General features: G+C 42.9%; 1 protein-coding gene across 5 annotated transcripts in view; it reads right to left on the minus strand.

The window, feature by feature from the left end:
- babo (TGF-beta receptor type-1 babo) overlaps positions 1-12,193 on the minus strand; it is a 157,449-nt gene that overhangs the window by 143,760 nt on the left and 1,496 nt on the right. For 3 of the 5 annotated variants that reach the window (XR_011511216.1, XR_011511215.1, XM_070531396.1), the window contains exon 3: positions 11,007-11,147. The exons of the other annotated variants lie outside the window; for them this stretch is intronic. Coding sequence is in view for 1 of the 3 variants with exons in the window: in XM_070531396.1 (XP_070387497.1) it covers positions 11,007-11,147 (141 nt within the window). In the remaining 2 variants the exon portion in view is untranslated. The remainder of the gene's footprint in view (positions 1-11,006; positions 11,148-12,193) is intronic. 5 annotated transcript variants of the gene reach the window in all.

Raw genomic sequence — 12,193 nt, forward strand, 5'->3', positions numbered from 1 at the left:
TATTTGGGCACAAAATTAAAAATCTGCTCCCAGTACTATCTGATGTACTGTTAGCAGTGTGTTCAATGGGTCTGGTTGGTTCATCTTTAGAATAAGAACAGGCGCAACACAGGACGAGCGCTCGTCCTGTGTTGCGCTGTTCCTGTTTTTTATTCTAATGATGTACTGATTGGTTTTTATGTTAAAAAAAGATTTATGGTTCTGGCTGCTCTAGATGATCAGATATCACTCCGACAAACTAGTAAAGTGATAAAAAAAAATGTTTTCAGAAAAAGTGCCGTTTCAGCAATCTCTTCACCTCAGATTCAACCTGTATATGTAGTATAAAATGAAACTGCGGCTAAAATAATGATCTTATAAGTATAAAACTAGGTTTACATGTACTAAAGTGGCTGTAGATTTTAAAAACAAAATTGTCAATTTTTCTTTTCCTCTAGTCTCTAGAACTCGCATCCCCACTTAAATTCAGCATGCCTAATCATGCCGAATAAGGCACACCACAGTGGGGGGCACAGGATTAATTTGGACCACTTTAACACGCACCAAATACAGGTGCAGTTGTGCATTCTGCCCTCATCGAAATGCGGCCACGATTGAACCCGTGATCCCAAGCTTGGCTGTGCAACGCCACTGTGGCGGGTGGCGCTGCTTTTTTTCCCTGGCCTACTCCCACTGCAAGCAAAATTGTCACAAGATGTCTTACAAAAATAAACTGTACCACAATTTATTTAAGGCAGATTGTTTAAATGCACTGCAAAAAGAAAAAAAAATCATATACGAGAGTCAAAGTATCTAACAGATCATTGCCTTGAAATTCTTTCCCCTATCAGGCACATCAAGGTCAAGATTACTCTAATGCTACAAAAGCATTACATGATAAGCTTATCTTTCACATATCAAAGTTCACAGAATGTTCTGTATCTGCTTCCCAGTAACAAAAACGGCACTTTTCAGTCAAACACTGAACTGTAAAACTGCTCACAAAGCTTGCCATTAATTCTAGATTCACCTTGATTCACATCACTTTTCAATTTATAACTATCAAAAAAGTTCACAGTGCGATAAAAAAAAATTATCAAAAGCTGAGCTATACAGTGGCAGCACAATCATTGCGTCTCATCTATTAAGTAAAAAGATTACACAATGAACTTAAAATATGCTTAAAATATAACAGCAAAAATGTCAGGATGGTAAGTGCGGCAAAATTATAGAGCTGCTTACAGCCGTGCCTCATTATGATCCTCATTATTACAGACAGCTAAAATTGTAGAAAATTTTTGCAGGAACCAAACTTATTCAATGAATCTATGCCTCAATAATATGGAAAGTTGATCTGGACAATGGACAGGGCAGAAACACAAAAGTGCATGTCAATGTGGACACATGGACTCTTCCAAATGAAAGGAGAGACTTCCCCATTTAACACATGGGAAAAGCAGGAATGCTGCACACTCGCTGCATCTAGACATTGCAGCTGCTTGCACCCTCATTGACAGGGTACATTTTCATGCATTTCCAAACCAAAAAAAGATATGTGGATCTCACGCATTGCAAGACTCAATGTAAGCGAAGCTTTCCATGTTGTTTGCTTCGATTGACGATAATTAGTGGTGGCACCGATAGCGAACATGTGATTTCTTCAGCGATTAGTCAAATACGAGAGTGGCGAGTTCACAATAAATGTTACCTCGCGTGCACCACTGCTACTTGTTTGCATAGTACACAGAACACAGGGAGACGTGTTTGCTTGAGGAGTTCTTGTGCGCCCCTGTTCATAACCTCCAAGAGGGTTGAGCATGGTCATTGCCTCACATGGTACATCGCATCGTGGCAGAAGTTTATTTGAATTATGGGGTTGTACACGCCAAAACTATGATCACATTATGAGGCATGCCATAGTGGCAGACTACGGATTAATTTTGACATCCTGGTGTTCTTTAATGTGCACTTAAATCTAAGTGCACTAGTGTTTTAGTATTTTGCTCCCATCGAAATTCGGCTTCCGTAGTGTTGTTTCTGCAGTGTTGCTTCCATAATGTTGCATAGACTCTACGGTGCTTCAATGCGGCTTTGCATCTGAGCACCCTGAATCAGTTGTCTGCTTTTGCGTGGTATTTATTTTTTAGACATGGCAGAAGCTTACTGTACCATAGTGCACCTTCAGTTTGCCCGCAGCCACTGTTTCCTTGCCTTCTCAAATCTTTCACCCCCCCCATTGGGATCTGCGAAAGTGGCAAGACTGTCGCTCGTTTTGCGACTGCATCGGTTCTACCCATTCTCTGCCTCCTCTTCCCCTCCTCTCTACAGTTCTATCCATGTCCCCCTCTGAAAAAAAACATGAATTGCAAAAGTGAGTTTTGCAATTCATGTTTTTTTTTCTGTGTGTGTGCGGGGTTTTTTTTTTTTATTTTGGCTTTTGTGTTACTCGCGCACTGACCGCCTGACCGGCCCTTCTAATGCCACAAAAACATGCCGCCAACAACTCCGCCTGAATGCTTCCTAACCTCTCGCATCCCCAACACGCCCCCTAGCCCCCCGTCTTTCTTAAAATTTTGTTTTTCTATTTCTTATTGTTTTCTCTCTCCCCCCTTTTTTTCCTTTTTTCCTTTTTTTCTGCTTTTGTTTTTCTCTTCTCCCCGCGTGCCCACTTTCACGCTCTTGCCCTCTCTTGTTGGGAACGAAGCTAACAGACATCGGATGACAGCGCTTGTTTCCTCTGGTAGTCTCTCTCTTTAAAACCAGCCGCCAGCGACAACACCCGCACGTGACGTCACTGCACTAACTAACACGCCGAGGATGACGAGGCCGCCTTTGACGAAGATAGGTCCTCCTATCGAAACGTTGGCCAGCCTTTCTGAGGCACCTTATCCCTGTTTACGAACTTTATAAGGGCAGCCAAGATATTTAAGGGAATTCTTGAACTTACAAGTTGCTTGACAATAAAGCCACAATATGTGTGCACGTACAACTAGGTGGTATAAAAGCTGCTATAACACAGCTTTTATCCCATTATCCTTTGCCTCTTGTGTACCTACAAAAATCAGCTCAACACAAATCAACTGAACAGGTAAAGTAGCTATGCTCCGACAGAATAGGAGGCACTTTGACAACAATGCATGCTACAGTATTGCTCCAATTTTCATTCCATGAGAAAAACTGTCACTGCGAGAATGCAACAGCAAAGCCATCTGTCATTCCATAGTAGTGAACATGGAGCAAGTGCATCCTATTTCATAAAAACAACATGACCAGTGGCTAAGTTAAAGAAAAAGGATATAACCAGGTGTAGCCATGCAAAACAGTTGGCCAGCAAAGTGGTGCTCATATTCACCCCTGAGCTGCTTCACTATTTCAGCCTCTGCTGCAGTGCCATTCTGTTCTAGACCTCATCAGATTCTAAGAAACAGGTGCATCTTCTTCTGTCAGAAGGAACATGAATGCCTTTTTCAAGGACAGTGAGTGGTAAACAAGCACTCATGTTTTGCATTACAGGTGTATGCAGGATGCAAACTGCAGCAACTGTAGAAAATGCAAGCAACTTCATTTTGAGGCCACGCTGTACAGTAGTGAGAAAACCTGCATCGGATCACTCATGTCACCCCAGAAGCTGAGGGAGACATGTAGTTCCTTTAGTGTAGCGGACTGTCATAAAAAGATGAGGAATGTGCAGCTTGTAATGCTACTTGTTTATACTGCAGATTTGCCTCACTAAAGAAAAGTGCGAGATGATAGGACCTTTTCTGCAACTGGCAACATGGCATCAAAAAGCTGATGCTATGATCATTAAATGCTCACCAGCCACAACCAAAGATGCTTTGTCCCCTCCTACTTGATAGAAATGTATCTTCAAGAAGACATGCAAATTCTGGTTGCTGCTTAATTTCAGGCAGCACAGTGGCACTGGTGGTGCTTTGCTGCAGTTTGTCATAATTCAGTACACACCCACCGAGCTTTCAATCTTGCCACCACATATAACTTCGGATTTGAGCTTGTAACCTTGAATGCCTGTGACGCAAAAGTTAAGGGTGAGCTTAATGTCAAAAGAAAAATGCCAAGGCCAATCTTGCACAGGGACAAGCCAAATACCTTGGCAAACAAATGCAGGTGGTGTGTTTAACTCATTATGCATTTTTGCAGACACCACAGATGTGCCATATCCACAGAGAAAAAAAACGCCAATCTGCCACCTGAGGCAAAATCAATGCGCACAAGCCTTGAACGAGCATGGGCATATGCACAAACTCTACCACATGACCTTTGGCATGAGATATATATATATATATATATATATATATATATATATTTGATATTCTCCATATTTGCACACACATGTTGCAGTTGTGGCTGTGCTCACACATGTGCAGGTATGGAGCTAATCAATGTAGTATGTCACGACCAGCGGTGGGCAAAGCCATCATTTTTTGTTTTCCTCCCTCACGCTGCAAGTACCATCCTCATCTCACCCTCCTGCTGAAAAATTTTACTGCCCTACTTCACCCTGGTCCTCACCTATAAATAAATCATCCACCCTGCCTCATGCTGAAAAGGCTACCATCCTTCTCTTACTCTCCATTTTCAAAAAAACCATTAGCTCGACCCGCAAGCTTAGTTTATAGCACCGATTGTCTAGTGCCCTTCCTATTGCCTAAGCATGCCACACTGCTTTGCATTTAGGCACTTTACCATGGGTCGGTAAAGTAAACGGAGCTCATTCAGACTCGCTCACAAATTATATTCTTTGCTTAGAACTCACTCGGACTCAGACTCTCCGAAATTCTACCCAGCCGGGATCCCTCAGACTCCGACTCATCAGAACTATACTCGGCCAGGCTAACTCAGATTCAAACTCGCCAGACTTATACTCAGCTCGGCTCACTCAGACTGAGACTAACTGAAATTCTACTCAGCATGGCTCAATCGGACTCAGACTCATGAAAATTCTACTCAGTCAGGCTCACTCGGACTCAGGCTCACCAGAATTGCATTTAGCCGGGATGACTCAGACTGAAAAACTCAACAAAAATTCTACTCAGCCAGGTTCACTCGAACTCCCTCGATCGGAGCCAGAAAGGTCTTGTCCAACAGATCTCATGAACTCAGACTTCCTGTTTAAATGAACATATCAATGACAAAAATACCTCCGTACCAGGCTAATATATATATGGGATGCAGAGGGATTAGAAATGCTAACAATTTAGAAAAGAGTATGCACAAGATTTATTAATATGTGAACAATTTCCTAATTTTTTGTTCATCATGACCTCTTTTAAGAACCAAATAAGTACGACGCTAGACGTTGGCAGTGTTGGATTTATTTCGCCTAAAGATAACATGTGCAAAACGGATATTTAAAGAATAGGCAAATTCTTGTTCATGCGTACAGTGCGCGCACACATTTGTTTGTGGTGCATGAGCATTTTTGGCAATTCGGCATAGACCACAGTCCTTTCTTTCTAGTACTGTACTAAATGAAGGCTTGCCTCGTAAACAAAAGTTTTCCCAGCTGGAAATGTGCGCAAAGAAGCTTGACTATACGTAATGCCCCTTAACCACAAGTTACTATAGAACTGCAGGAGGTCCCGCTCACTGTGATGCTTTTTGAGGTGTCGAACATACCGCTACGTGCTGGTGATTTCTTAAGTCCTGTTTGGTCCACGAAATCATCCCTAGTTTCGTCTATGACACCATGTACAGTGAAACCTCGTTAAACCGTAGTTGACCGGAGCTTGGAAAAAGTACGTACTAAACGGTAGTACTGCTTAACCAAAACAGCATGAGATCGCCCACTTACCAGTCAGAAATGAAAGGGCAAGAACACGCAGTATTTATTCACTTCGCACGACAAAAGTGCTATTTTCATTTGATGCCACGGTGGCCAAGCAGCGACGACAGCAGCCTCAAACTTACTGAAGCCGCGAGTTAACTTTTCAGCCAGCCCCTCTTCTCGGCAAACACTCGCATGGCAGATTCCTTGTTGGCATTGCATATTCTCCGTGCACAGGCGCGGCAGTGCTGCAGAAGTTGTGGGGCGCCTTTTTCACTGCGGGGTGTTGTTCTTGTTGCGACGATTGCATTCACGAGGTTGACATAACACGCAGTTTCTGCCACTGTCGAGCCTGAATTGCCCGTGCTGTAGCTTTCCATGTCGTCATCATCACTGTCGTTAGGCGACACTTCGGCAACAACAGAGGCATTGATGGTGAAAAGTCGAACCTTGTAGCCGACATCTTTTCGCGGTCGCAGCAGCACTGCCAAGCAACTTTGCATTCCAAATGCCACACACAGTAGTAAACGGTAGATCCCTGTCGCATGCCAGAGCCGACTTCTTCGTGCCACGTTCGATAGCATGAACAATGTCCATTTTTCTTCTATACTGAGCACCCGGTGTTTTCATCTGAGTCTTAATTTGCATGATACCACAGCACTGCCTGGCATGGCTCCGAAATGATGTTAATGTGGTTTCACCCGCAAACGCGCAAACGAGGCCGTTGTTCGGATCTCTGAGGCTTGTTGTTCTACCGGGCCACCCGATGGAGACGACGCACCGCCATGATTGCCACAAAAAGTGGAAACACTACGTGTTTACCGATATGTACGCAATAAGCTGGTACAGTTTATACGGATACAAAATGCATTATGTTCAATGGCCACTGAGTCGGGGATATGACTTTACTACTTTCAAAACAAAACTACTGTTTAAGCAGGTATGGTTTAACGAGGTTTTACTCTATGTACCTTAAGTGCAGATGTATCATTCCAGCATTAACACTACTGGCAACCATATTTGCTGTCAGTGGCGCTGAACATGAGCATCAAACACGGAGGATGGAAAAATTAGTCACATGATCATCTTGAAGCATAGTCATAAAAATATTTTAAGGAAGGCTTGTGGGAAAGAGGCCCTCACCATGTGATGCGAAAGCAATTATATTTATCAGCTGAGTGCGTGGAATGGAGAGTGCACAACTTGGGGCATCACTGAAACCTACCAGGTATCATACAGTGTTTGAAAAAGCCCAATAACCATGCAGGGCCTACTTCCAAAAACTCAGTGTATAGATTAGCTCTGGAGCGAATGTCATGGGATGGCGGGGCTAGGAGGTTGGCTTGCCGAGGCTAGCTGCTCGGAGTCATGCTCTCTGCTATTTGCACTTTCTGCCCATCAAGGCATCAAGTGTGCAGGCGAATGTTACATTGGCAACATTCAATTGAACTACAATTCACGAGAGCAATGCTGGAAGTCCACCTCGTTCTGCTCAAAAAATGCATCAGACTTTGCAAAGACCGGTCGCTCCACGGAGGAAACAGTAGTAATACTCATCATAGGCAATGCCACCAGTATAGTTTAGCAGCATGAGCAGCGAATGAGCACTGCCATGATGCCACGAGTCATGCTGAACGGCACACCACTGCTTCCGCACAAAGACTCGGGCGCCCAAGCAAAAAAAAGGAAGGGTTCGAACGAACGCTGAACGAGAATGGTAACTACGAAATGTACTAAACAGGAGACTCCTGACAGCATTGAATCTGCTCGCTACTCATAGAGAGAAAGGGAATGCTTGCACGGCATGCATTATACTCACAAGTGCCATCGTGCTGTGCAGCGATCCTTCCCCCACTTCCCTTGTAAGCCTACTTAATGCTAAGCAGAGGAAATACATGGAGGGGAGGTGGAAGGGCAGCACCAACTTTTGGTATCGGTGCTTTGCAAAAGACCCGGGTAAAAGTGGAGACGCGCATTCATGAAGGGGGAAATTGCAGTTGCAGTCCAGAGCTGTGTATTCCTGTCCTCTAGCTTTTTTTTTTTTTTATGCACTCGTGTGATGTACCATCAGTGCCATCCCTGCCATAATTTCGGCCATGTTTTACTTTGTTTGTAGGTTAGCAAAATAAACAGAACTCACTCAGACTCACTCACAAAATGTATGTTTTTTCCTCAGGACTCATTCGGGCTCAGACTCTCCCAAATTTTACTCAGCCAGTCTCACTCGCACTCGCCAAACTACAACTCAGCTGCATGGTTGTCGCTCTGATGCACAAGCACCGCGTTACAATGTTAAGAGGTGTCGTTCTTGTCCTCGTGGACAAGATAATCCGACAGTGATGTTAAATTCCTAGAAATATGAAATGCCACTTAAGATGCGAACATGTTATCAAAGCGGAATTTTCCTAAGTGCACACTATCTGTGGTGCCTCAGAAATTAATGTTGCTTTTGTGAAGCATGAGGTCATGCCTCCCATTTATGCCACAGTGGTTGCATATCGGCAGAGGGCAAAGCAAAAAACTTCAGTAGTAATTACTACACTTCACTGGTAGTTAAGTAAGCCTATATTAAGCACTGAAAAGCCAAAGCGAATAATTTTCCAGAAATAAGTATGTTTATTAACAGCATGAAACAGACCATTATTTTTGACAGTGTATGCCTATGGATGGCAAACTTGGAAAATGAATGTGTGTGCCGAGTGCTGTCATGTTGCTAATAAATCCCTATTGGTGTTTTTCAGACTACATGTTGCAGGCTGGTTACAGGGATTTGAAAAGAGAATCTGTAGGAATTCATGAATACATAATAAACAACTACGTGTTAATCTATTAAACTATTCTGCTGTGATTACTCTTGAGAATCAGTGCAACAGCTCGACGTTGTGGAGATTGAGATGAACACTTAAGCTGTACGTTTACTGTGAATGAAGTCGCTCGACTCTCGTTGCCATGCACGAGCTTAACATTAAAACAAGATTTGGTTCTACTGCAGACAAGCTCTAGCTATATTACCGCTATGTCTTTTCTTCATCTTGATGTTTCCTTTAGTACACATGTCAACAAACAGTCAGTGCCCGAAAACCCTCAAACTCAAATTTTTGTCCATTTACCAAGAGAAAGAAAACGTAAAACCCAGGGTGTTTACTTCCGATAAAGGAGTACACTGACCACTGGTGATCAGTAAAAAAAAAAAAAAGAACCCAGAGTGACACCAAAAAGTCACAGTCACTCCTCCGGCTCTCATTGCAGTGGCTAAACCTTTCAATAGGTTTAGCTACAGCGAACATCAACAGCTGTTTATGACTTCAGTCAGTTCAAAGAGGGCTTCGACGTACATCTGCACTAGAGAGACTTCCTGCCAGTGCACTTCAAAACATTAGACTTGAAGGGGCCCTGAACCACCCCACAGGCTTGACTGAAAAACACAGTCCACGGATAGCATATGCTATGAACATCTCAGCCCAATTTTGAAGTTGGACGAGGCACGTGGAGCTCACAAGCAGAGCGTTAAGTCGCCTTTCTCTCAAATGCTCAAACCGAAGCCTCCTCCTCACTCCTTTCAGGCTGCTTTATTGCATAATATAGCACATTCCCACAGGCACCTGCTGTTGGCTAATAGCTGACATCAATCAATAAGGGCGTTTGTATCAGTGTGCTTCATCCTACTGTTACTGTGTATATTTATTGACACAGTTTAATAAACAGGCTGAAGTAAGCGAAAATCTGCTTTTAAATTTCGATAATAATTACAACATACTTCCAGAAGAAGCCAACTACCATCTGCTCAAGATCGGCTGCAGCCATCTGCATAGGAATTAAACTTTGGCCACCATGCTTATTGGTGTCGTAGCCATCGGGTCTCGCTGATTTCGAATAATTTTGAACACTCCACTATCCTCAAACCACGCGATACTTAAGGTCAGATCACATACATGCTTGCCAGCACGCCCTCACTCCTGGCCGCTCCTGGTTAGATGCCTTGGCAGACTTTGCTTCATATGGAGCTGTTGACAGCGCTTCAAAATGCGCAAGTTGGATATGGCTACTATCCGTCGGTCAAGCTGGTGCAGGACAAAGACAAAGCACCATGTAGCGCAGCCAGACAGGAGCATATGAGTGCGCACTCAAGCCCTGTCGTGCACAAAACAAACACTGCAGTTGCATGTAGCAGCGGTCTGCTACGTAGCGTAGATGCCGCGACGAGTCCACTGGCTAAACGCACTGCAGCTCACCGAGGACAACTGCATTTGATGCTCGCAGGTGCCAAAATCAGAAGTGGTGGCGTCTACATGAGCATCCAAAATCAGATTTGAACTGCGAGCCACGGTGATGTTCCGTAGGCAAAGTGTTGTTGGCACGCCCCGCTCTGCCGAAGCCTTCACAGTACAAGTCATTGAAGGAGCAGAAGCAGCATGAAGGGGCTTTTTGATTGCCAATAACTCCGCTTCTGCTGAATGCATTGAAGTACTTCTTGCGGCAAAGTACTTCTGACATAGCCTAATTTAACTTGAAATGCATTTCTCGACTTGGATAAAAAGTGGTTCAGGGCCGCTTTAACTCTTTCCAACCATGCCTATTGGGCATCGTTAGCCCACTATCAATGGTTTAAAATGCCGCTTTCGATTCGTTCCACGCCACTCATGGACACACTGTGCTATCGGATGTGAAAACTATGTTTTGTTTTCTGAGCAGTTCACTTTTTCCTGCCAGGCATTAATTTTTGAACGAGCTCCTAAATTTCCCCATCATCACAGCAGAAATGGCGGGAGCGGTGCATGTGCCTCAAAATACTGCGCTGCATCTGCGTTCATAGATGCAGCAGCGCGTCTGCCTTTTCGTCGGACTGACCCTGAAAGCGACACAAACCAGCTTGCAACATCGCTGCCCGGCACGCCTAACTGTAGTGCTTGCAGTCAAATTTTTGTAGTGGAATACTGTTCAATGAAAAATTTAGATTTTTTTGGAGATAGTCCCATTAGTTGGCAATACATTTTGTATATCTTATAATTCTTTTAATATTTTTTTCTTAGTAGGTACAGGCATGTCTTTACAAAGTTTGTTCAATTTTATCCCACAATCTTAATTCTAGCAATCTACATCTTTTTTATGACATATATCTTGTTAATAAATCTTTTATGCGGGAAAAGTGCATTGATTCTGCTTTTTGTTTATGTATTACATAAAATATTGAGTGCAGTAGTTCCTTGAGAAAAAAATCTGGCATACCCTGCAAAAAACTCACCATGCATACGACCTGAGAGACTTTTCTGAATCACCGTTTCCCGAGTTTAACCTCACATCAGCACCCTCCCTCGCCCCAAGGGCCATCCTAGGAGGGTGCCTAGGTGCCACAACTTGCCAGCAACATGTTGCGGCTCCGACCCTAAATGGTGCACACAATGTGGAAAAAGTGGTAGTGCAAGGTGTTTAATGCGACGCTCTCGGCAAGGTCACGTAAGTTCATTTTCAATTTGTCGGTTCACCATAAAACATCATTTTTCCACTTACAAATTTAACAAAATACAGCTACAACCTTAAATTAAACCTAACAATGTCTGTAATACTCAAAAATCATAAGGAATATTCAGCAGGTAATAAGTGAAATTTAAAATAAAACTTAATTTCTTGGTTTTGTGAGAAGTAATAAGGTAACTAAGAGGTTTGAGAATAGTCAATCTGTATCATTTATGTAGTAAGGGTTTACGAAAGGCGAGTTACACCTAAATCTAAGTACACGGGTGTTTTTGCATTTTTCCCCTATCGAAATGTGGCCGCCGTGGCCAGGATTCGATCCCACGACCTTGTGCTTAGCAGCCCAACACCATAGCCACTGAATAACCACGGTGGGTGCATCTCGAACACTTGAGGCCAGTATAATACCGAGAATGGGTGGTTTAAAGTTGCACACAGTAACTCATCAGCAGAATTCTATTACAATTTAGAGCTGTAATTTCCAGGGAAATCTTTGTTCCATTTATATAACCAAGCTGAAAATTCAGAATCAGTGACATGCACTTTTTCTGATGTGGTTGCATTACAAAGAAAAATGTGATTCATGCGTAAGTGCTATAAAAAAAGGAACAGAAAAGGGAACAAACATGCACATCTTCTAACAAATTAATCTTGCACCAGTGTAGATAGATTTGACTATGTATTATATAATTACCATGACAACTACAAAAGTTTGCAAACAAGAAATATTTAACCATCATTAACCATAATTAGCTGGTTTATATGTTTCAATAGATAAATTTGCTAATTTTAACACACTATATACAAGAAAAACCACTTCTGAATATTGAATTGATTACTAAATATATTCTAAAACGAAGTAAAATATACCCCTGCCGTGGCTCAGTGGAGGTTGCGCTCCCAGCCACATTCCTATGCAAGAAGTTCAAGCAGTCGACATTAAGCCCATCATTATTA

This window comes from Dermacentor albipictus, chromosome 1 (genome assembly GCF_038994185.2).
Source record: "Dermacentor albipictus isolate Rhodes 1998 colony chromosome 1, USDA_Dalb.pri_finalv2, whole genome shotgun sequence".
Taxonomy (NCBI): Eukaryota; Metazoa; Arthropoda; class Arachnida; order Ixodida; family Ixodidae; genus Dermacentor; species Dermacentor albipictus.